The sequence below is a fragment of the Sitophilus oryzae genome, unplaced genomic scaffold (assembly GCF_002938485.1).
Source record: "Sitophilus oryzae breed Bouriz unplaced genomic scaffold, Soryzae_2.0 scaffold_1318_pilon_pilon, whole genome shotgun sequence".
NCBI lineage: Eukaryota > Metazoa > Arthropoda > Insecta > Coleoptera > Curculionidae > Sitophilus > Sitophilus oryzae.
Genome location: NW_022145969.1, coordinates 606,778 through 634,357, shown reverse-complemented (window position 1 = coordinate 634,357; position 27,580 = coordinate 606,778). Strand labels below are relative to the sequence as shown.

Sequence of the window (27,580 nt, the reverse complement as noted above, 5' to 3'; positions counted from 1 at the left end):
ATAAAATAGAGAAATTACGATAGCAAAATATAATATAGGTAAAATATGTATTCGTTTATTTAAATAACTAAAAATAAAAATCGTTTTTGTTTTCTTAAATAGCTAAATTAACCTTAACTTAAAATAAAAGAGATTTCCTAAACAGGGAAAGTAAAAGAAATTGACAAAAAGGACTTGGCACTTACCGACTCAACGGGGTGACAAAACCAATTTGGACTCTGCTCTGGTATTCGGCTTTCGATGTCTCACTCCTTACACTACTGAAAATCGGACTCGATGCCGTGGCTTTCCAGAAGTGTTCGTTCGGATCGGCACTATGATTAAATCCGCGTTTTCGCGATAATCAATTCAATGATTTTTGTTGCGACAAACTGCACCAATCCTACCGACTGCGCCAATTATGGATTTCGACAACGAAAATACTTTTTTAAAAAATTTTATTTTTCACAAAGTATGTTTAACAGATACAATGAATACAATGGTTAAGAACAGAATGACAATTTTAATGCGCTTGGTTATATTTATAAGTTCGGTTTCGCTCGCGTCTTCGTGGGAAAACCATGCTATTTCCTCTCACATAACTAACTAAAATATACATTTTTTATTTAATTTACACAACCAATCGAATACAGCATAACACAGGATTACTATACTAAAATAACAACTTATGCAGTAACAAAGATGAGGATCTAAACTTGGTTTTTTTGGTTTTTGAAAAAATTTCTTAAAATAAACAAGCCTCAAGATCAAGAGTATTATCACTCAAACTAGATCTTCATCATCTTCAAACTTGATCAAACATTCAGGGTTGTTTATAAGCGCATATTGTACTATCATGAAAGACTTGTGTACGATTTAAATTAAGGAAAAAATGTTATGATGAATCCCAAAAATCCCGGGATTAAAGAAAAGACAATCCCGGGATTTCGGGATTGAAAAAATGTCCGGGATCTCGGGAAACGGGATCCCGGGATTGAATGCCCTAGTTGCTAAGTAGTATTTTTTTAAGGATGAAAAGACTGATTCTGTTTTACCAACTATAATCAATAATATGGGTCTTACTTGACAAATGCTTGAAGGTCCTCGCAAATTGTTTCACATCCAGGCCATTTGCAGACACCATGACCGTAAAGATGGTGGTGCACCCTATCAGGAGTCGTTGTCCTTACTGGTTTATCTTCGATCAGTGAGTCTTCCCTGCCTGATCGGCTTTGCATACTTAGCAATCCTGGGGAATTATCTATAAAACATATTTACGTTCATATTTACATAGGAGTTGAATAATTAATAATTTTTTTCATTTCGCCAAGCAGAATTTTACGTAACATTTTCCGGTGGAGTTTATTTTTAAAGTAAATTGTTACGATGAATCTTGATTTATAAGTTTTAACTTGTTAATAAATTCGGTTCGAATGAAATTTCATTGGCGTGATTCATCTGAGCGTATCTGCGATGTCGATATTTTTCCTATGGGCGCGAAAAGTTTATTTTTTCGCGTGGTAAAATAAACCAATTTGCGTGTAATGACACATTTTTCATTCCCGACTTACTGAACTCCGCCAAATATGTTTTACTAACAATAAGCTGCAAATTTAATTATAAACGCTAATCTAAACACGAGCGATAAACAAATAATCTAGCCGGAATAAAATTTCAAAAATGTCGGCTAGTGTTTGTTGCTGGCGTACTAAAGCTTTATAAATAACTATTAACCGTTAAACATTACATTGTTTACGGGGCCGATTTGCTTATTTTTCGTTAAATTCAAAATAGCGGTCGTGATGATTTTTCTCCAGATATATACGATGACCTAAATACACCAGAAGTTTTTTGAAAAAATAAGCAAACGTTTTTTTTTCGAAATCCAGTTCAATAACTTTATAATATTACATGATAGGAGTATTTGGGCCGAAAACTAAATACTTCAAACCAATGAGCACCTACCCTAGCATCCCTCAGGCAGAAAGCTTAGGAACTATCCAAAACAGGAAATATCCATCTTATCCGATAGTCAAGAAGCACCTAAAGTGATCAACTCAATTATCATCAATTCGAAGTTGGTCAAAGAATGCCTAGAGAACCTGAACAAATTAGGAAAATAAAATAAAGTCCTCCCACTCTGGCTCACCAAAAGATAGAAGGCCATGAAAAAGCAAATGATCTAGCTAGAAAAGGAGCGAACACTCCACTAACTGGACCAGAATCGGTCGTGCTTTCCAAGTGGAAACGAACTTAAAGTGGAACTCAAGAACCTGGAAGACTCCATCCGTAACCTGGAATGGGAATCCTCCAACGGTCTAAGAGACTCGAAAAAATTTCTCAGAACTTACGACCGAAAAAAATCAAAGATTTTCCTTGATTTAAGTAAAAACTATCTTTGGGTTGTCACGGGGTTCCGAACAGGACACTGTCTCCTCAACGAACATCTCAGTAGATTGAAGCTGTGAATCAATGGCGAATGCAGACGCTGTGGGGAAAATGCAGAAAGACCAGGACACCTCATCCCTGAGTGCGATGAGACGACAACTGTTCATGCCATCATAAACTTTGGTACGACTGATGTCGGAGATGAAGAGCGGGTCTCTGTCGAGCAGTCTCAGACATTACTCAGACTCTAAACATTCTACATTCTACGTTAGAAAATATTTTTACTCACCATTAATTTCCGAAGGGGGCTTATTATTTAAGGTGTGCTGTTGATCATTTAGCTCCTTCCAAGGACTCATGACATCTCGTGTGTTCAATCCTAACATAGAAAAATATTTGATAATGTGATTTTTAGCAAAACGCTGTTTGAATTGAGGGCGTCATAGTCACGTGCGCTTAAAACCGGTCAGTGTGAATGATATTTCCAGCTTTTAGGGAGGCGAAGGATTGATTGGGGTCAAAAAGGAGATGGAGGGAATGGGCAAGTGCCTTGTCAGTGCCGACTCGTGCCAAAAACTCTGCTTTAAAAACTCAATTCGACGAGTCGCCTCTGGCTTGAGTTTTAACCGCACGTGATTGCTGCCCCTTCCCCTCAAATATACCGTAGAAAGTTGCGGCGTTTCGCCTATAATATTAAATTTGGCATTGCCCATTTCGGGTGTAGTGGACAAAAGGAATGTGAAATACCTACCCAAAAGCTGGAAATGTATCTTCCTGACTGCCCCTGCTCTTCAATAAAGCTCTTCATGTTGACATTTCGAATATTTATATATATATTTTCTTAAATTTGACTACCAAGCTCAAGCTTATATTTTTATCGCATTTAAGAAGAAAATACTTTCAGTAATTCAATGAGTTCATCAAACAAGATCGTTACTTATTATAATAATATTTAAATAAGAAAATTAAATATGTAGCTTCCTTCAAGAAGTTTCTTGGTTCTTATTCTTCATATTTCTAAAGTTTTCGCACGCGAAGAGTTCGAAAAATGTTCCTTGTAGGTCGAGAATTACCTTGTCCTTGGGCTATCATCAAAGGCTGCATTCCCATACCTTGATGGACCACATATTGCCTCTGAATCAGTTGTAGCTGCTGTATGAGTTGCTGTTGCTGCAAGGCTAATTGCTGAAGAGATCCCGAAGCCTTCTTCTTGTCCGAACTTTGAAGGATATGTGTCTGTTGTATGAGATTCAGTTGCAGCTGCTCGTGAAGCTGCTGAATGGTTTGCTCGATTTGCTTTTTGCCTAATTCAGCTAACTGATGATGCTGAAATTCAGAAAAATGTAAAGAAAAACGTTTAATGAAGAGTATTTGATTTGTATACCTGATGTTGTTGTTGCTGCTGTTGCAAAATGGAGTGTTGCTTCATCAAATTTTGTAACTGAGTAGGACTCAGGACGTGCTGTTGCAACAGCTGTTGCATGTGGTGCAGGTTCGAAGCAGGAGACGGCATCATTTGCGGACCAGCAGCTTGAGACTGATTGTAAGGGGAGAAATCATTGGCTAGTTTGGATTCAGTCTGGAAATTAATATTTTTTAGTTATGCTTTTCCTTTAGATGTGCAATGTACACTCAGATGCAAAAAAAAACGCAACGGAAATTTTTTTGGCTAATTTGTGTTATATTTTTATAACTTTTAGCCCTATTTTCATGAATTTTTTAGCAAGCTGTGCATAATTATATCAACTGTAATTCGTAAACTAAGTTTTTTGGCATATTATACAGGGATAATCGAAAGGTTGTCTTTTACCTTATGTTTAAAACATCCTGTACAATAATTTCGTGTGTGAATTTTCCTAAAATATAGTTTTACGGTCAGAAAAAAATTACTGCTTAGTATTTTGTTTTTTGATTTATGTCAATAATATGCTTTTAATTTTAAAGAGCGAAATGAACTGATTACAATCAATTTGCATTTTTTCTTTTTTCATTACTTTTTGATGTAATTTTTTAATATGACGAGATGGTTTTGGTGACTATTGTCATAACGTCATATTACGCTGCATAGGATACTCTATACTAAAATAAAAAGAAACGTTAAAGACCAAAGATACAGTCCTGGTTTTAATAAACATTAATAACGATAACAGAACTAACGGTATTAAAGAAAATATCTGTAATAATCAAGTATACAAACAGAAAAAAAATTGTAAAAAATACCCTAATACATTGTATTGCCTCCCTTGGCTGTTATCACTGCCTGTTCATACTGTTATTGAGGCTGCATATATCATATTGCGATGTATTTTCCCATTATTATTTAAGGACCAAGTGAAATTCATTTAAATAAGCTGGTAGCGCTTCGCGACCTCTAACCCTCCTGCTAAGCATTTCCCAAACCTCTAACATGATGAACAGTTCATAATGGTATATAGTCCACAATAATCTTCAAAGCCGCCTTGTCATTTTGAAAAACATGATGTAATTATATACAGCCTGCTAAAAAATCATGAAAATAGGTCTAAACATAACAAAAATATAATACTTTAAATTTAACCAAAAATATCTCCGTTTTGATTGTATTAAACTGACTTGTGAAATTGGAGGAATGGTAGCACTGAGAGCTTTTTGCGGGTCTGAATTGGGTATAGGGGAGTCGTCTTGGACCCGATGTTCCGAATTCGGCGGACTGATACTTCCATTTCCTTTTAAATCCCGGTCGTTGCGGTCTTGGTCCCAACTACTTCTTTCGAGATCTAGTTGTTGATGTTGCTGCTGATCCTTCAGCACTTTTTCTAACGACGCCGCCTGCTGGAAAGAAAAAGAAAACACGTTTAAATCTAACCTTAATTGACTTTCTCGTTCGATAAATGACCGGGGGTTATGTTTGGATATCGAAATTGGACTTATGGAAGGGTAAGACTGGTCACTCTTAAACCAACAAGCTTAAGACAGCGCCAGCGTGTCGATGGAAACGGGGCTAGATTCCATAATCCATCCTTAGACAAACACCTTCGAGGATAATTTAATTTCTTTTTTCGATCCACCCACCCCTAGGTGAGCTAAAGCGGCTCAATTAGAAATATAAACAGCGGTTTGCTTCAAAATGTGTTTAGATTGTAAACAGCCGAATCATATAAATTATTCTCGCGTGTGCATTCCCTGTTTAGAGCCGGCAAAACCATTTCTCTACCATTTAAAACGGCAATGTAGCATTTTGTGGTAATTTATACAGTGGAACTTATGCAAAATATTGTTGCTCCATTGATATACATTGAATTTCCTCTATAGACGTTATTATTACTGACAAAGCATGTGGTTTTCCATTTTCCAATTAGAGAAGAATATTTAATATAAATATATAAAAAGTGGAAAAAATAAAAACGAATATTTTATGTGTTAGGTGGGCCATATAACGGAACTTTATGCCAGTGATGGCCCTTTAAAGCGAGGCAAATGACGTTGAAACAACGGTGAAATTCATTGATATTCTCATGTTGGCGTCTTAAAAAACTTGACGCCCCTTCGCGCTAGAGTGTTTGACTCGGGCGGGGCATATTTCATATGCAGAAGAGCTGTTTTGCTTGCCAGGGCAATATTATTTCCATATTTTTCACATAATGCCGTAGTGTATATGGGTTTTATTTCATGTGACATCATGGTAATGCATTTTAACATCTTATCATTCATTGCGGCTTCTTCGCAACTCTTTAAAAAGGCGCACTTTCGCGTGCCCACCGCAAATATAATTTGTTTTATGGAGGGTGAGGGGTCGATTTCCTGCTTATACAGGGCAAATTTATAGTTTCCACCCTAACAATAACTAAATCAAATATTCAAATGTATAATTTTAAGTTTACCTACTATGATTTTTTTCGAATTTTTTTGACTTATTGTAATGGATTATTGTATATATCCATATGTCTGCATCCAAAGTTATCATAAACCAGTCCGAAGAGCGGCTGTATCTGCTTAAAAGCGAGTAAATATTTTTCTTTTTCAAACCTTTCGAAATTTGATTTCGCAATAAAAACAGCGGCGTAATTTTCAACATCTTTTAGCCCTTTTGTCAAAATATAAAAATGTAAATTTCGAATCTACTACAAATTTTCGAATCGCCAACTTGTGCATATTTATTAAATCGGGCCACTGGAAAGGGTCCAGAACGAAATATGTTTATTCAAAAGAGAGGATACTTTTGGCAAATTTAAATTAAAATTTGGCCAGAGCCGCCAACGTGTATATTTTTCATTTAGGGGCTCCTGGACGTCGAAATGCAAAAATATTCTTTTCTGGGCTCTTTATTAGAAAGAGTTAAATACTAGGAGGCGAGGGTGGGCGGCAAAAAGGGGTAAAGAGGGAGGGGGTGCCTGAAATACCGCGCCGCGCGACGGTCTTTTTAATTATCGAATTAATTAATTTTTTGACCGGATTTCTAGGCAGCTCGTTTTGGGTGAAATGAATTTTTCATTGGTTTTCGATCAGAAAAAACATTCGATAATTTAAAAAATAAAAATATATTGATGCAAAAATCGTTTAAAAAAAGATCTGTTTGCTTTTTATGAAGATAATTATACACTGAATGGCACGTGTACCACGAGCCGAAGAAGTATAATGATGGATTACAATAAGACTAATCTCATCAAAAACTATTAAAATATATTTACCTATTTTCTGCCATTACTCGATGGCGAGTATCTGACACGCATCAGAAGATGATTACGCAAGGCATTTTCTTTCATGAGCTTTTCCTGTGACTGAAAAGTCATGATTGTAGAAACCCCTGTCTTTTAATTTCCAGAATGCTCTTGAGGCGCTGCTAATTCTACGCTGAATATCAGAGTAGATATTGGCCTTTTCCGAAATCAAACTGCCGAGGTAATTGAAATGTTCTTATTATATTTAAATTTTGATATTTTAAGTATGATTTTGTGAGGATTGATCTTACATCAACCCAACTCATACTTCTTCAGATTCACCGCTTCCGGTATTCTATACCTATAATAAAAAGTAAAGTTTCTTTGGATTCGAAAAATATTGGCAAGTGAAAAAAAAAATGAAAAACAAATCGTCAGAAGAACCGTTTAAGAAAAACAAAACAGGAAAACAGCGATCCGTTGAGTTGTGAAAAACGGAAAAATTTCCAAGTTATATTTTGCCCCCGCGAACTTTTCGCAAACGGCCGAAAATTTATATCTCCTCGCGCGTGTTTGTCTTTGTCTTTTATTTTGTTTTTTGGCGAAGTTTTTCTTTTGGAATCGGAATTATTCAAATTCATGTAGATTTCCCGCCACTGTACCGACGGGAAATTCATGTTTTCATAGTGGGAAACGTTAGATCGGTCGAAACAGACGTGGGAGCGGGGAAAAACACCAAAAGACCAGCCTGCAAAAATATTTCATGCGAAGCTAAAAGCTAAAAACAAGTCGATCCTTAAATACTGCATCATTTTCCTGAAAATAATTAACAATGATTTTAAAAAAAAGTTACCAATAAAACTGTACTAATCTTAAGATGTGGATGACATAATGTCCATCAGCAGTATACCATGAGCCGAAGAAGAATGACATTGTGTTATAATAAAGACTATTTTCAACAGAAACTATTAAAAACATAGTAATCTAACTATAACTGGAATATTTTAATTGTATAATAAGCGGAATACCGTCAAACTTAGAACTGGATGGCATGTGTCCATCAGCAGTTTACCATTAGCTGAAGAAGTATTATGTTGGATTACAGTAAGACTATTCTCATCAAAAACTATTAAAAATATGGTAATTTAACTATAACTGAATTATTTTAATTGTATAATAAGCGGAATACTGTCAAACTTAGAACTGGATGGCATGTGTCCATCAGCAGTTTAATAATAAGCGGAATACCGTCAAACTTAGAACTGGATGGCTTGTGTCCATCAGCAGTTTACCATTAGCTGAAGAAGTATTATGTTGGATTACAGTAAGACTATTCTCATCAAAAACTATTAAAAATATAGTAATTTAACTATAACTGAATTATTTTAATTGTATAATAAGCGGAATACCGTCAAACTTAGAACTGGATGGCTTGTGTCCATCAGCAGTTTACCATTAGCTGAAGAAGTATTATGTTGGATTACAGTAAGACTATTCTCATCAAAAACTATTAAAAATATGGTAATTTAACTATAACTGAATTATTTTAATTGTATAATAAGCGGAATACTGTCAAACTTAGAACTGGATGGCATGTGTCCATCAGCAGTTTACCATTAGCTGAAGAAGTATGATGTTGGATTACAGCAAGACTATTCTCATCAAAAACTATTAAAAATATAGTAATTTAACTATAACTGAATTATTTTAATTGTATAATAAGCGGAATACAGTCAAACTTAGAACTGGATGGCTTGTGTCCATCAGCAGTTTACCATTAGCCGAAGAAGTATGATTTTGGATTACAGCAATACTATTCTCATCAAAAACTATTAAAAATATAGTACCGTAACTATAACTGAATTATTTTAATTGTATAATAAGCGGAATACCGTCAAACTTAGAACTGGATGGCTTGTGTCCATCAGCAGTTTACCATTAGCTTAAGAAGTATGATGTTGGATTACAGTAAGATTATTCTCATCAAAAACTATTAAAAACGTCATAATTTAACTATAACTGATATACTTTAACTGTATAATAAGCAAAATGGTGACAAAGAATGAACTGGATGGCATGTGTCCATCAGGAGTGTACCATAAGCTGAAGAAGTATTTTGGGTTAAAGTAAGACTATTCTCATCAAAAATTCTTAAATGCACAGTATTTAGTAAGTCTGTTCTAACGAAATCATATACATAATATCAAAATCTAACCGTAACAAGTAAAAAATTGAACAAAGTAAATAAAGAAAGAGAATACTTGGAATATTTTATGAAAAGAGGGTCTATAAATATTTGCCCTTAATTTACGTGATATATTATTTTGAAACTTAATTACATTAGCGAAATGAAAACTCAACAAAGCATTAAGAGCCGTATATTGATTAGCAGAGATCTAATTAAAAATTGCGGGGAGAACTTTTTCTTGTCACTCCATAAAACTAATAAGAGATAAGAGAGCGGCTGGGTTATTTGGTGATCGGAAATGTTCGTTATCCCCCGCAGAATTCGAAATCCCCAGCACCCCGGCAACAATATACTCTTGGCCGGTTGGCTCACTGTCAATTACACAGTGTCTTTTTTATTTTCCACTTTCGGGCGCTTTTTCCATTAGAACCTTTATTAGACTTTTATTTATTCTCTCGCCGGGGCCGCTGGATGCGATCCAGCCACTGGATTCGATCTGTCTAATCTTAAAACACGATCTACTTATTACAATCAGTCTGTATTTTAAACCTGATTTATTTGCCCTTACTTTTTACCGAGCTGCTCTATATATATTTATCTTCTTCTTTCTCATTTTCTAAACCAAAATAATTATCTTTCCTCAGTTTTAAGATAATATAATATAATATGCAACAAATATACAAAATTTATAAATAAATATAATAAAAAAATAAAAAAAATAATAATAGCAAAAACTAAAGTAATGTACAATGAACTAGTAGACAGAAAAGTCACACTGGAACACTGGAAATCGCAAAAGAATAATTATATATTTGGGACAACTAAAACACAACTCGGCATCTCTACTCCCAGAAATCAATCGAAAAATTAAGTTAGCATGGAGTATATTATATATTATTGTATATTTTTAAATGGAATGCTATATATATATATATATATATATATATATATATATATATATATATATATATATATATATATATATATTTAGCTCAGTGGATTTGCCACTAAATTTCTGTTTCAAAATACCCCAATTTCATATACTATATCTAATGGTTTTTGAAATATAACCATTTTTAAACTAAATTTATTGCTTATTTAAAGTTCCCTGAAAATTCTAAATTCGAAGAATTAAAAAAAAATTTGACAGGAAGTACTGAATAATAGTGTCTTCTTCAAAATTCGGTCTTCCAGAATTTGCAATCTTGTTTGATATATACAAGGTGAGTCAAAACAAAATGTTGTATTTTCATCTACTATTTAAATGGAACATCCTGTATTTTGTGTCATAATCGAAATAAAAGAGCGGCAAATTTTCTGATTTCACGGCTTGTTTATGGCATATTTCTGTTGTTATACAGTCATTATTGATACCATTTAGTGAATTTTAAGAAAAATCGCGCTAATTTAACGTTATCGATTACGTTAATTAAAAAAAATATCGATTTTATAAACAAATAATAGAGCGGCAAATTTTTCGATTGCATGGTGAATTTACGGCTAATTTACGGCAATTGTTCCATCTAATTTCAGGCATTTTACTTAACGTTTACTGGAATGGTTGTGCTAACTTAATATGTGACCTTGACGCTATTAAATTTTTTGTTGCAGGGGGATAGAGAATGATCGGAGGATATTTTTTTTAATTGTATCTAAGAACGGCACAAAAACGGCAAATTCCTGCTATACTATAAATTTCCTAACTATGTTGTTTCACTGATTTCCAATGGTGGTTGTGCTAACTTAATATTAACTTAGCACAACCATCGATTTAACATACTTAGCGAAGAGCGGCAAATTTTTCGTTTTCACGGCAAATTTACGGCTAATTTACGGCATTATAGTACAACAGGAATATGCCGTAAACAAGCCGTGAAATCAAAAAATTTGTCGCTCTTTTATTTCGATTATGACACGAAATACAGAGTGTTCCATTTAAAATAGTAGATGAAAATACAACATTTTGTTTTGACTCACCTTGTATATATCAAACAAGATTGCAAATTCTGGAAGACCGAATTTTGAAGAAGACACTATTATTCAGTACTTCCTGTTAAATTTTTTTTAAATTCTTAGAATTTAGAATTTTCAGGGAACTTTAAATAAGCAATAAATTTAGTTTAAAAACGGTTGGCAAATCCACTGAGCTAAAAATATATATATATATAGCATTCCATTTAAAAATATACAACTTTGGTTTGAAAATATGTTTGGATCACCCTGTATGCTGACAAAAATATTTTCAGAATGGGCGTTACCATTGCCCCATATTATATTAAAAAAAATGAAATGAAATTCAAAACTAAAAACCACACATAGAGCTTTTTCGTAAGCCTGAATCACCCTGTAGATTTTATAAAGAAATAAAAGAGCGGCAAATTTTTTGATTTCACGGCTTGTTTACGGCATATTCATGTTGTACTATAAATTCATTATTGATCCCATTTAGTGAATTTTAAGAAAAATCGCGCTAATTTAATGTTATTGTTGACGTTAATTATCGATTTTGTAAACAAATAATAGAGCGACAAATAATTGCTAACTTAATATGTGACCTTGACGCTATTACATTTTTTGTTGCAAGGGGATAGAGAATGATTGGAGGATATTTCTTTTAATTGTACCTAAGAACGGCAAATTCCTGCTATACTATAAATTTCCTAACTATGTTGTTTCACTGATTTCCAATGGTGGTTGTGCTAACTTAATATTAACTTAGCACAACCATCGATTTAACATTAGCAAGAAGCTGCAAAGAAGCGAAGAGCGGCAAATTTTTCGTTTTCACGGCTAATTTACGGCAATTATTCCACATAGTTTCATACATTTTTTTTAAAGTGGTTGTGCTAACTTAACACACGTATTTAAATGATACAGTTGGATAATAAATTTCCTAAAGCCGTATTTGTCAAAATAAAGAAAAGAAAGTGGAAGGATATGTTTTATAGGGCAATATTACTATTGCGTCCGGTGGAGATGTCGTTTCCCCTAGGTTTCACCCTTTTTACCTTTTTATAAAAGGGAGCCTATGCGTCACGTTTCCTTACGGCACATTCCAGGGGACACTAGACAGTTAAAACGGTCATATTTTTGTATATTAAAAGCAGTATTTTATACTTTTGGACAACAGAGGGCCCGTTCAAAAAAAAAAACACGTCCAAGTAATTTCAACTTAAAACAGAAGAATTTTTATAGACGCGGTCCTTTATTTCGCAAGGCATACTTCATTTCAGACGATTACTTAGGGGAGAAGAAATATACGGGCTACTTTTAAAGGAATCCTATTTTGTTTATACAACGATAATGCCCTCTGCCGAGTATATGGCGCCATAAAAATGAAAAAGTAATTCTTCGTGCTTGTTTTGTGTGATATTATTTTAATAATAAGAAAGATAAATATCCCTCGGCTCTCTCTGCGTATAACCCTTACATAAATTTCAAGGTATAGACCCCCCTTTTACGTATTCCACATATTAGGCTATACTTCGTCTTCAAAATAAAATACCTTCAATTTATAACATGCTTGATTGTCACATATCACCTCTGAACACTTAAAAAGAATTTTAATTGACCTTTTTACTAAGCTAGTAATGCGTTTAAATCTACTGTAGAAATAAAATAAATTGATATCAAGTTTATATCCTAACGAGAAAGGTAATAAATCGTTTACCCCAAGAAAAAGGTGTACAGGTATTATTAAAGGACCATTGCTTCGAGATACATAGCTTCCTGGAGCTTAATGCGGGTCCTTTCTAGCCAGCAAGCGTTGGGAAAATCAATCACATTTATCACATGCATGGATTGCTTGATTTCCAAATGCTTTTTGTTCCTCCTTTAGTCCAGTCAATTTGGCTACGAATTTTCGAATCGATTCTACGAAAATCAATTCTCTGAAAAATTTAGTATCACTACAAGAACTAAGGTGGGAGGAATATGTCCAGCATCAATGTAACATTAACTGAAGAAGTATGACAATGGGTTAGAGAGCATGAGTTAAAAACATAGTAATTTAACTATAACAGAAATATTTTAACTGCATACTAAGCAGCATGCTGTCGCACTTTGAACTGGATGACATGTGTTCATCAGCAGTGTACCATTAGCTGAAGAAGTATGGTGTTGGATGGCAGTAAGACTATTCTCATCAAAAACTATTAAAATTATAGTAATTTAACTATAACTGCAATATTTTAACTGTATAATAAGCGGAAGACCGTTATACTTAGAACTGGATGGCATGTGTCCATCAGCAGTGTACCATTAGCTGAAGACATATGGTGTTGGATTGCAGTAAGACTATTCTCATCAGAAACTATTAAAATTATTGTGATTTAACTATAAGAGAAATATTTTAACTGTATAATAAGCGGAAGACCGTTTTACTTAGAACTGGATGGCATGTGTCCATCAGCAGTGTACCATTAGCTGAAGACATATGTTGTTGGATTGCATTAAGACTATTCTCATCAGAAACTATTAAAATTATTGTAATTTAACTATAACAGAAATATTTTAACTGTATAATAAGCGGAAGACCGTTATACTTAGAACTGGATGGCATGTGTCCATCAGCAGTGTACCATTAGCTGAAGACATATGGTGTTGGATTGCAGTAAGACTATTCTCATCAGAAACTATTAAAATTATTGTAATTTAACTATAACAGAAATATTTTTACTGTATAATAAGCGGAAGACCGTTATACTTAGAACTGGATGGCATGTGTCCATCAGCAGTGTACCATTAGCTGAAGACATATGGTGCTGGATTGCAGTAAGACTATTCTCATCAAAAACTATTAAAATTATTGTAATTTAACTATAACAGAAATATTTTTACTGTATAATAAGCGGAAGACCGTTATACTTAGAACTGGATGGCGTGTCCATCAGGAGTGTACCATTAGCTGAAGACATATGGTGTTGGATTGCAGAAGGACTATTCTCATCAAAAACTATTAAAATTATTGTAATTTAACTATAACAGAAATATTTTAACTGTATAATAAGCGGAAGACCGTTATACTTAGAACTGGATGGCGTGTCCATCAGGAGTGTACCATTAGCTGAAGACATATGGTGTTGGATTGCAGAAGGACTATTCTCATCAAAAACTATTAAAATTATTGTAATTTAACTATAACAGAAATATTTTAACTGTATAATAAGCGGAAGACCGTTATACTTAGAACTGGATGGCGTGTCCATCAGGAGTGTACCATTAGCTGAAGACATATGGTGTTGGATTGCAGAAGGACTATTCTCATCAAAAACTATTAAAATTATTGTAATTTAACTATAACAGAAATATTTTAACTGTATAATAAGCGGAAGACCGTTATACTTAGAACTGGATGGCGTGTCCATCAGGAGTGTACCATTAGCTGAAGACATATGGTGTTGGATTGCAGAAGGACTATTCTCATCAAAAACTATTAAAATTATTGTAATTTAACTATAACAGAAATATTTTAACTGTATAATAAGCGGAAGACCGTTATACTTAGAACTGGATGGCATGTGTCCATCAGCAGTGTACCATTAGCTGAAGACATATGGTGCTGGATCGCAGTAAGACTATTCTCATCAAAAACTATTAAAATTATTGTAATTTAACTATAACAGAAATATTTTAACTGTATAATAAGCGGAAGACCGTTATACTTAGAACTGGATGGCATGTGTCCATCAGCAGTGTACCATTAGCTGAAGACATATGGTGCTGGATTGCAGTAAGACTATTCTCATCAAAAACTATTAAAATTATTGTAATTTAACTATAACAGAAATATTTTTACTGTATAATAAGCCGAAGACCGTTATACTTAGAACTGGATGTCATGTGTCCATCAGCAGTGTACCATTAGCTGAAGACATATGGTGTTGGATTGCAGTAAGACTATTCTCATCAAAAACTATTAAAATTATTGTAATTTAACTATAACAGAAATATTTTAACTGTATAATAAGCGGAAGACCGTTATACTTAGAACTGGATGGCATGTGTCCATCAGCAGTGTACCATTAGCTGAAGACATATGGTGTTGAATTGCAGTAAGACTATTCTCATCAGAAACTATTAAAATTATTGTAATTTAACTATAACAGAAATATTTTAACTGTATAATAAGCGGAAGACCGTTATACTTAGAACTGGATGGCATGTGTCCATCAGCAGTGTACCATTAGCTGAAGACATATGGTGTTGGATTGCAGTAAGACTATTCTCATCAAAAACTATTAAAATTATTATAATTTAACTATAACAGAAATATTTTAACTGTATAATAAGCGGAAGACCGTTATACTTAGAACTGGATGGCATGTGTCCATCAGCAGTGTACCATTAGCTGAAGACATATGGTGTTGGATTGCAGTAAATCTATTCTCATCAAAAACTATTAAAATTATTGTAATTTAACTATAACAGAAATATTTTTACTGTATAATAAGCGGAAGACAGTTATACTTAGAACTGGATGGTATGTGTCCATCAGCAGTGTACCATTAGCTGAAGACGTATGGTGCTGGATTGCAGTAAGACTATTCTCATCAGAAACTATTAAAATTATTGTAATTTAACTATAACAGAAATATTTTAACTTTATAATAAGCGGAAGACCGTTATACTTAGAACTGGATGGCATGTGTCCATCAGCAGTGTACCATTAGCTGAAGACATATGGTGTTGAATTGCAGTAAGACTATTCTCATCAAAAACTATTAAAATTATTGTAATTTAACTATAACAGAAATATTTTAACTGTATAATAAGCGGAAGACCGTTATACTTAGAACTGGATGGCATGTGTCCATCAGCAGTGTACCATTAGCTGAAGACATATGGTGTTGAATTGCAGTAAGACTATTCTCATCAAAAACTATTAAAATTATTGTAATTTAACCATAACAGAAATATTTTAACTGTATAATAAGTGGAAGACCGTTATACTTTAGAACTGGATGGCATGTGTCCATCAGCAGTGTAACCATTAGCTGAAAGAAGTATGGTGTTGAATTGCAGTAAGACTATTCTCATCAGAAACTATTAAAATTATTGTAATTTAACTATAACAGAAATATTTTAACTGTATAATAAGCGGAAGACCGTTATACTTAGAACTGGATGGCATGTGTCCATCAGCAGTGTACCATTAGCTGAAAAAGTATGGTGTTGGATTGCAGTAAGACTATTCTCATCAAAAACTATTAAAGATATAGTAATTTAAATATAATTGCCATATTTTAGCAGTATAATAAGCCGAATGCTGTGGCCTTTCATAAAAATCGGTCTTACTTGAGGGTGGTTCCTGCAGGGTTTATGCATACTGCGAGCCACTTTTTTTATTTGAATCTCTACCCCTCGGACACCCGCGGCCAATTTTTCCGCGCCTGAAAAATTCAGCCGTTCTTCTAGCGTTGTTTCTTCTCCGCAGAGGGCCAAGATTAAGTTTATATAATTCAGTGTATCCACTAATTGATATTGAATCATTAATACGAGAAAGAGGAGGAACGGAACGGCGGCACCCTCTGTTTGTAATTCGGGGGTGGTAAAAGGGGTGCTTTATTATATTATAGGCCGTCGGGCCTGGTTTATCGCTACAGACAATATCGCCCTGGCGCAGTTTTCCATCCCCGATCACCCTCCGATTGCGTTTTATGCAACTCTCATAATTGAACTTGCTTGCGTCTTACTTTGGCAATTTTCCACTTTTGCCTTGCCTGGTCCCCACCGAATTAGCGAAATTTTATACTTTATTACCGAATATAAAACGAAAATTCGTCGTATCGTAATAATCCACCTAAGTTAATATACAATGAGTAATCGTAATATAGTATTGGGTTATACTGTGATGTGAGAGAAAAGTTTTCTCAGCATGTAAAAGATCATACCATAATGTGGTATACTGATTAGGGTGTCCGTCATTTACAAAATTGATCATTTCTCTCACGACGCCCTCTATATTTTTAGTTTATAGTCTAAAAAAAAATAACAGACCATTGTAAACCCTTAATATTCAAAATAAACCTTGCCCCAAAGGCGATTTATTTACCATTTAAATTACATAGGAATTTTTTTATTTATGTGTGAATTACATAGCCACTTTTTGCAAATATTTTTTTTTCTCTCGATCTTGTTTTCTAGCAGCCATGACAGTCATATATTTTTTTGTACAAAATTGAACGCTCTACAAAAAAGATCTCTTACAATTTTTCGATAAACCTACTCCTTCAAAAGTTATTCACGGTTAAATTTAACCACTCGGTAAATTCCGAAATTCTTCAACTTTTTTGACAAAATTATAATTATTTTTGAAAAATTCAATCTATTACTGTAAAAATATACAATTCTGATGGTGTTAAGGTTGGGAATTAAGAAATCATCAAGTCTAATGAAGTTTAAACCATTTAAGTATAGCTGATTTATTTTAATAAACATTCTTCAATTGGATTTTGATATTTCTTCTTACACTCGCTTACAATCTGAATCACATATTGTTTTTCATCTTCACTTCCAGATAAAATATTATGTATCCTCTTTATTCGGCAGTATCATTAACTACTCCGAAATTTTTTATAATTTCTAAGCCTCTCATATATCCAGGATCCATTTAACCATTTCGTACTGTCTAACTGCAGAAAACTTGTATCGATATTAAACCGTTTAAAAAATTGTAACGAATTTGAATTTATGAAATAATCAATGTTTTTGCTTATAAACCATTGATTCTGATTAAAAATGAAGCGTTTAGAAATATCTCTTCGTTCGTAATAGATTACATTTTTCAAAAATAATCATAATTTTGTCAAAAAAGTTGAAGAAATTAGGAATTTACCGAGTGGTTAACTTTAACAGTGAATAACTTTTGAAGGAGTAGTAGGTTTATCGAAAAATTGTAAGAGGCCTTTCACGTACAGCGTTCAATTCTGTACAATTTAAAGTAAACTTTACCCACAAAATTTCATTCGTACCACTAAAATTACTCGGAAAAAAATTATAATAGATCTTTAACACCCTTCTGTAGCTACGAAATAAAGCAGAATCGGACCTATGTTGATATGAAAAATAAATCTTATTTTTACGTGAGGAATCTCTCCACGAGAGATGGCACATGATTTTGAAACACCCTGTATGTTTGCTAATACTAACTGTGTATAAGATTAGGAATGAGGCGATAAATTAAGGGCCTGCCCTAGTCGCAAAGGGACGCAGAAGAAGGTTAAACGGTCCACAATTAATATAAATCCTTAGCCGGTAAGTGTAAGGTAATTGAGTGCGAGTTATTAATATTTAGCTCCGGTCCTTGTTTAGCCCCTGCAATTACAAATAGCCCCTGTCGTTGGCAGGGCCAGTCGTCCAGCATATGGTGCATCGACTGGACATTCATAAATTACCTAAGGTTTAAGTGTGCGGATATATAGCTGGCCCGCCCAAACGGCTATAAACTGCGAAATTTCGTAGTCACGACTGCCCGAAGTTTTTGTTTTCCTATTAAGATATTCACCGTCTTGGGAACTATGGGAATTCATCGCAAACTTTATTAAAGGGTCCTATACCAACTTCAAATAATCCTATATTTGATCTTGATAATTATCTCACAGATGTTCTTGATTAGTTCAGTGCATAATTGAGCTAAATAAGGGTTTATTACTAAAACTATAACACACTTTGATTATTTTAAAATAACAAATTAATGGTTCACTACTTTGGGTACAAGTCATCTACTTCAAGGTGTTTTTGTTATTTTTGGGAATAATAAAGGGGGAAAATAAGAAAGATAGGAACCAATATAACATACGAACGTCCTTCAAAACACCAAATACACTTAGATCCATTTTAACCCACACTAAACCAATGAACACTGGACAACAAACAAAAAATGTAATGTACAAAATACCATGTGAATGTGATAAATTTAATATTGGTGAATCTAGACCCTTTAATGTTCGTATTAAAGAACATAAAGATTATTTAAGAAAGGACGATTTTTACAAATCTAAGATTTGTCAACATGCATGGGATAAAGGGCACAGAGTAGAACGTCAACGGTTTTATAGACTTAGAAGATATACTTCCCAAAACGTTAAGCATTTTTTTGTCTTTTAGGTAAATTTGTTTATTAGTAAATCACTGATGATAAGTTGGTCTCCGTTGGTTTGCAGTGTTTACAAAAAGGAATTATTTTATTTTGTAAATTTTCTATTGAAGATATAAATGGGGGGGGGTGAACATATTCAGTAAAAATTCTATAGGACGATTAAACAACATAAAACAATGTATCGAACGTTCAAGTTTGTGAAAATAGAGTGTAGCCTATGCCCGGCTACAAAATAGGAAATTGACAATCAGGATAGAACGGCTGGGAAGTTTTTGTTTGTTCATCTCGAAAGCCTGTGATGAAACTGTAGTCTCCAATCAATTCAAAAATTCGTCTTTTTGTCTTGTACCGCAAAATGGAATAGAATTTTCGTAAACACTGATGTTTACTTCGTGCCTACATCCATATGAATTTATCCAATTACAAATAAACATGCAGTCTGATAAATAAGGATATACTCTATGAATATATCTTTTAATTAGTAGTTAAATAAAGTAAAACTTGCCAGTGTTTCGTAATAGCACAAGTAATGAAATCTACGTCCCACTAGTCTACTCAGGCACCCAACAATGTTGCCGTTTGTTGTCCCTTAATTTCATGATTCTCAGTTGTTAGCTAAACTAAAGACGTTTATTTTTACGGTTTATTTTAAAGTTGGATTGTTATTTGGTTTAATTTGTTGAACGATTGATCCGGACCGTACAACTTTACAACCCGCAGATGTATTCAATTTTTTTCACCGGAAATGACTACAACTTTTGATTTTTAAATGGCACCCTCGGTATATTTTTACTTTGTTCAATAGAAAATTACACTCTGAATAGATTGACATATCATTTGTCAACTTTTGAAATTTTCGCTTAAAACAGAATTGTATTTTAAATTTCAATCTAGAGTGTTGAAAACACTATTTTTTAATTAGGGAGCCTTGGAAAAATATATTTGATCGTCTAATATTTTTAGTGTCTTGTCCTGGCCTGTTAAAAGATGCCCAAATCGTTTTTTAATCATATCTCAATTTTTTCAAATGGAACGAGGGTGGCTCATTAGCATATTTGGAAAAAGCATTTTTTTACGAATAATTTGGTACCATACATTTGGTATTTCGAGTCAAATTGTCGTTATGAATCGCATCTTGCAATTGCAATTTAAAATAAATCATATTTGAATATGTCAAAAGTTGACATGATATCTCATTCTATTCAGAGTGTCATTTTCTATTCAGAGTGTCATTTTATATCTAGGTCTTAGGTACACCGCGATGGGCCTCAAATATGGCCGACTTAAATTCCGGTTTATCAGTGTCGTTCTAATTTTATTTAAAAATGTAAAACTATGATGTAGGGTAGACGTGGGGTAGACTCAATAATTTGTTGTTTTATTTTACGTTGTGAATAAATGTTGGTAGTTATTAAAATTGTTATAAAAATATATAATTCTAATAAAAAATAGATAAGTTATAATAAGTATTTATTAACACAAACATCCGATACGCTACTGAAGCAGGTAAGTCAAATTAACGTATCTAAATTCTTTGACATCTAATCTTTGACAAGTAATAAATAAAAGCTAAAATGCAAGAAAAATATATAATTTAGTTAATTTAAGTGAATTTCATAAATGATCGGTTTACTACACGTATGTATATTATATAGTCACTTACTAGCGAAAAGTTGTTCCATTGTTTCACTCAATTTTTGCCGAGATCTACCGCACGCTACACAACCAACTATTTTAGAGTCTTTTTCGATAAATCGCGATAGTGTCACTGTTAATTTAAGTTCTGCCACAATTTCCATCTAGATTTACTACCTTTATACAACTATCAGTAGTAGAATAAATAATAAATAACATAAAATAAGCTCCGTAAAGACTGACAAATCCACAAAATTTCAAATCAAATTCAAATGTGTCAAATGAATCGTCAAACAGAACTGTCAAGGATCCCCACCCTAGAGAGCTTTTATGGTGGCTTTTTCGTCCACCATGCATATATAGCATTATGCTCCTTCCTTAGTCTTCTTATTCAAAGGAATAAAGTAACAAAATACCGAGGGTGCTATTTAAAAATCAAAAGTTGTAGTCATTTCCGGTGAAACAGGAAGGGACCGAAAACAATTGAATACGTCAATCAATACTAATATATGTCATATACTAGCATACCAAATCTCGAGTTTTTATCTGAAAAAATAAAAAAGTTATAGGGATGAGCCACTCTCGAGACGCACCCGGTATTGTTGAGTGCCTGAGTAAACTAGTGGGACGTAGATGCTAGTGTTTTTTGTTGGCTTAAGCGATGGCAATATAAGGTCTTAAATGAAGAGTATTATTACAGAGCTCTGTGTAGAAGAAAAGCGGCTTCGATGGATTGACGGCTTTTACTGTAAAATATACATTAAATAGGAATTATGCACCCCTAAAGTAAATCAAGCCTTTATTAAGGAGTCTTTTAAAAGATACCGCTGAGCGATCTGCGGGCATTATTAGGTTTTTATTTACGCTTAGTCCATTTCTTCGCTTTTTTCTTAAGATGGTCGCGCGATTCCCGAGGGGTTTGGTTTGATTATTGCCTCGCAACATGGCGCCTGAACGAGTCCCCCGCCTTCGACCTTTTATATTTAAATTGCTGTGCGTGTAAATACGAGTATAGCCCCCCCGTCCGGCTCCCTTTATCCCCCCATTTTCTACCCCTGTCCCTCCGTTCTTATACCGTTCATCACAAATACAGATATTTACTCAACTGTATTTTTCTCCAGCAAATTATTCGGATGGGAGTTTTTTACTTCTACCGCTCCAACGTCCTTCCTAATTCCATTGTTCTTTCGCCCTCACCGATGTTTTATGTTTCTTTTCAGTTTTTCCTCCTTATTTGACTGTACAGAAGCAAAGGCATGCACCTAATAAGATGCTAAATTGCTCTCTGACACTTCCGCAGCCCCTTAACTTTTGCCAACTGACATCGCTCAAGAGAAAAATTATTTCCCTTCAACTTTCAACTGCAAATTCATAAAAAAGAGACGCTGCGAGACAAAAGAAAACACAACTTATTTAACCGGCAAAACTTTTTTCATTCAATCTTTTAATATAGGCAAAGATATTCGGAATTTTCTTATTCTGTTTTAGATATTCTATTTATTTTAATTTCCCCAATCAGATCAGTAAATCAGTAAGAAGTTGTATAATATCTTTGCTGTTACTTATTTTCCGTCAATTTTGGAGCTTTTGATATGTTTTTGAATGTTTCATCATCAAACATTCATATGGACAAAAAACTTCACCTAAATATCTTTACATCGAGTAAAGTAATTGCAAGGACTATTAATTTCGTATTTACAATTTATACAGTTAATTCTAAACAGAAGTTTCTTTTCTTTTCTAAAAAAGTATATAAAAAAGGAAAATTTATTAATATCTAATGTGAACCGGGCCTTACTGTTTAAAAATAGTCTATACAGAGCCTTAAGTCGTTTAACATTTTTGTTCTGTGGTGTTACTTTTTTACTTTGGCATTTTTTTGACAATGGCTTCCAGTTTCCTTAAATTTTATGTAATCTTCAGTAATTTTTCGTTTATTATGTGGAAAAAGTGATAGTGAAGTGTTTTTCTGGATGTGGCTTGCAGAGGAACTTTTTCTGATTTCCATAAGCATGTAAGTACGTTTGTATATATTTATTTTGAGAATCTCATATCAAAGATTACCGGTGTTCGATTAATTGAACAGCTGTTTACAAGGCTCCTAGAAAAATAGTAAACATAACTACAAAATTCTGAAAATTTTAGTATTTGTAGGTAATTTCATGTACTTTTCAAATACATATATTGTTATAAGATTAAATGCTATAATTTTGTATGAAATGGATTTTTCTTTGACTGTCTGTTGATGAGGGCAAAACTCTCTTAGAAAAGTAGTAGGTAAACATCGAGATCAAAGGTTTAAAATTTCTGGATTTGTAGTAAATTTGATATAATTTTAGAGCATATAAGCTTTTAAAGGCTGAAATACTTAGGTTTTGTAAGAAAAATGATTTTTTGAACGCGTCTTTGAGGGATTTTTCATGATGGTTAAAACATCCTTTACATCAATTCTGTACTCGTACAGCCAGAAATTATCATTATTCTATTATTTTGTTAGTTAATACATATATTTAATACGATATTACGCAGAATAAAACATTAAAAAGAAAAAAAAATATAACATTAATCAGGCCGGTTAATAGTTTCAAAGATAGTACATAGAGCGCGCTAGATGGCCAGTATGTCAGTTGTTTTTTAATGGCTTCCAATTTACTAATTGTTTGTAAAATTTCCAGTAATTTTCTGTTTTTCTTTGAAAGGAAGTGATAGTGAAGTGATTTTTCTGGATGTATTCAGCAGAGAAACTTTTTCTGAATCCTTTAAGCAAGTTAGTATTTTCGTATATATTTTTTTTGAGATATTATCTTAAGTAAAGGATGTCCGCTTTGTCTTGCATTTTCAAGGGTCCTAGAGAAATAGTAAACATAGTTATAAAATTTTGAAAATTTTAGGATTTGTAGAACATTTTATGTATATTTAGACTATATAAACTTATAAAGGCTCAACAACTTTGATTTTGTAAGAAAATTATTTTTTTTGAGTTCTTCTCAGCGAGTGATTTTTGATGATGTTTAATTTTGAGTCCAACATTTAATACTGTACTCGTAAAACCATAAATTATTATTTTTCCATAATAATTTAATAAATATATTTAATACGGTATTGTAGGCAATAAAACATTAAAAAGACAAAATATTAATAAACTTATATTGTTTATTCTGGCTTAATAGTTTCAAAGATTTTGCATAGGTGGCGCTAGGCGGCCAGAATGTCAGTTGTCTCAATATGGCTTCCAATTTATTAAATTCTTGTAAAGTTTTCAGTTATTTTCTGTTTTTCTTGGGAAAAAGTGATAGTGAAATGATTTTTACTGGATGCGTTTAACAGAGGAACTTTTTCTGGGTCCCCTATGCAAGTAAATATTTTTGTATACATTTATTCTGAGATATTATCTTAAATAAAAGGTATGCACTTTTATGAAATACCTAGCAGTATTAGAGACTCTTAGAAAAAATAGTAAACATAGTTATAAAATTCTGAAAGTTTCAGGTTTTGTAGGAAATTTTGTGTAGATTTCGGATATGTAAACCTTTAAAGGATTCAGTGCGTTGAGTTTGGTGAAAAAAAATATTTCAACGCTTGTTTCTGAACAATTTTTGATTGTAGTTTAAACTATATAATTCATCTAATAGTGTGCTCATAAGGTTTAAATGGATTGTATTTTCTTTTTTTACGCATTTTAATTTATTACTAACAGTAGTTTCATCAAAATGACTAGATAAAAATCTTCAATTTCATGACAGTTTTTGACTATTGTTTGCGCTAATTCAATACTCTTTGAAAATAGTAAACATGACGGTGTACATTTTGAAAATATCAGAACTTGTAGGAAATGTTATGTAGATTTAGAATATGTCAACGTTTAAGGGTTTATAAATTTGGCTTTTGTAATAAAATATGATTTTCAAACTCGTGTCTGTGATCGTGCACATAAAAATATAACTCTTACGGAAAAACATCAGCATTTTCCCTTGTCATTCCCGTGTGCCTGCCAAATATCGAACTAATTAATAAAGTTACGTTAGGCGTGTCATAAAAAGAAACAAAAAAAAGTTGAGGCGCACAAAAACGTGTCAAGCAATGTAAAATATCGCTGGCGTACGTACGATGGAGCACATTCCGTTCAATTTGAACCCCTGTTCGAAAACTTCGATAAAAAAGCGATAGGGCAAATTATTCGCCTCATCCTAATTCCACGTAGCCTGCCTCTCGTCAAATACGAAGAGCATGCATACTTTTTAAAACTGATAATGAAAAAAATTCGAGCTAAATACGATGAGACAAGCGCCAGGATAAAAACCCGAGATATTTGGTCCCGCTCCTGACAATTTGTCCCTATTTGCTCCTGCCTGTTTTTCCCGGACAGGACAGGACTACAGTATTTCTCATCCTGTTGAATTCCCCTATATGATTTCCTATATTATATTTCCAAAAATACGGGTGTCTCCTTTTAAGGGTTTACACACTCAAAATTTACGTTTTTTCTTTGTACAAACCATGATATTTTCAAAAATTTCACATTATGCTAATTATTATTCTAAGTGCCGTGAATATGTATCAAAAATAGTCCATCCGTTGATTTTTTTTTCATTTTTTCCACTCATAAAAATTTACTCAAGTAACCGATGGTCAAAAACCTAAAAAAATTAATTTTCTAACAACCAAAGCATTCAAACCAGGGAGGCGTGATTTCAATCAAATGATTTAAATCATGATTTAAATCGTGATTTAAATCAAGTGATTTTTTTAATATTAATCATATGATTTATATAAAAAAAAAATTATTGAAACTTTATAATAAATCAAAAAATAACTGTAAAAGTTATAAAAATGTGTCCTAGAAAACTATAAAAAATATTTCTATAACAGATATAACAGATAAATAATTATTGTAAATGTTATAAAAATATCTATTCATCAATCTAATTGTTGGACCGATTTTTGAACTAATTTCGTGTGAATCCATTAGACCGATGAACGCAGGGATTTATTTAACTAGGTTTTTCTAATATAGAGACTATATATTCATTCCCGAGAATCTATAAACGTTGTCGGAAAATATGTTATTTTATTTATTTTTTTGAAAGGGTTGTAAGTTTCCAAATTCCTACAGACGCGACATTTTGATCTGCAGTAAGTACTTTACACTTTAACATTAGATAATACATAATAATTTCATTCTCGACTTAAGACTATTTCTGAACAGTAGTGTATTGTTTTATTAGGGGTAAAAATTATCCTTTTTTGACGATGCTGTACCTTTGAAGGCCCATCGTAAAGCTATTCCGATGTTACAGGGAGGCACAAAAAGTATATTTTTACTCCGAATAGAACATACTATTTTTTTTAAACATTACAAATAATTTTTTAATCAATTTCAAACATTGCAAATAATATAAACAGTAGGTAATCGAGCAATAATTTGTACACTCGTTGAATTTGACACTTAATATCAGTTTAATAATATATTTTTGTACTTTTGTGCTTAGGCCTAACAGTGCTTTACTTTTATGCCTAGGCACTAAAATGGCAAAAATTAATGCTTTTGAGACGTTTGAAAAAAAATCCTTTTGATCTAAAGCAAACGACTTTTTTGCAGAATATATTGGTGACCGATGGGGAAAAATTACACGCCCCGTAGAATTGTTAGTTATCGGTATCGGGGTATAGATTTAGCCATTTAGGATAGGACTTTAATTGGAAATAAGTCCTAGTCATTTGGAAATCCGATTTAAATATTGTTTTGAATTAAAATCAAAAAAATCTGATTTTTTGATTTTTTTAAAAAAATCATGATTTTTTCCAACCCTGATTCAAAACTTAATATTTATATATTTTCAAAAAGTAAATAAAATTTCCTATAATCCCTGAAGTTTTCAAATTTTTGCGACCAGGTTTAATATTTTTTGTAAAGGCTTTGAAAACAGGTAAAAAATGAACTAATGAAAATTCGCGGTTTCGGTCGTGTCACCAATTTTGACAAACTGCTGTTGTTTACTAATAAGAAGGCGTAGAAAACGAAAATATAGGCCATTGTAGCCTTAGATTTACGGTCCTTGATGTAGGCAATCTTTTAACCATCATCAAAATTTGCTCAAAAATAAGGGTTTAAAAAATCAACATTCTAAAAAAAAACAAGCATCAAACCTCATTATTTATATATTTTCTAAAAGTATATAAAATTTTCTACGAGCGCTGAAATTGTAAAATTTTTTCGACCGGATTTAATACTTTTGTAAGAGCGTTGAAAACAGGTAAAAACCACCAAAAGAGTAATTTTTCGATTTTTTTCAATACATATATGTATAGTCATGAAAATTAGCGATTTTCGTCATGTCACCGATTTTGTTAAAACTGCTGTTATTTACTATTTAAGAGGTATAGAATAGGGAAATCTAGGCTGTTGTGCAGGAGAATAGTAATAGATACAGAAAATTGATTTTGAAAATTAAGAGAGATAAAAGTTGTGAGAAAATTAATTTTCTCACAAAGACAAGGTACCGAACACTTCACTGGTGTATATATTCCGAATCTATATAAAATTTCCTACAAATGCTGAAATTTTCACAATTTTATGGCTCTGTTTACTATGTTCTTAAAGCATTTGAAAATGTGTAAAAAATAGCCAAAAATGGGCATTTTTTCGACTTGATA

General features: G+C 32.9%; 1 protein-coding gene across 5 annotated transcripts in view; it reads right to left on the bottom strand.

Moving 5' to 3' along the window:
- Nucleotides 1-27,580, bottom strand: part of LOC115875041 (forkhead box protein P1-like) — a 146,187-nt gene that overhangs the window by 17,743 nt on the left and 100,864 nt on the right. For 4 of the 5 annotated variants that reach the window (XM_030890376.1, XM_030890379.1, XM_030890378.1 and 1 more), the window contains 5 exons: nucleotides 4,960-5,178; nucleotides 3,752-3,946; nucleotides 3,441-3,693; nucleotides 2,657-2,746; nucleotides 1,063-1,240 (listed from right to left, as the gene is read on the bottom strand). In XM_030890376.1, coding sequence (XP_030746236.1) covers nucleotides 1,063-1,240; nucleotides 2,657-2,746; nucleotides 3,441-3,693; nucleotides 3,752-3,946; nucleotides 4,960-5,178 — 935 coding nt within the window. The remainder of the gene's footprint in view (nucleotides 1-1,062; nucleotides 1,241-2,656; nucleotides 2,747-3,440; nucleotides 3,694-3,751; nucleotides 3,947-4,959; nucleotides 5,179-27,580) is intronic. The other variant, XM_030890377.1, reaches the window with a different exon arrangement.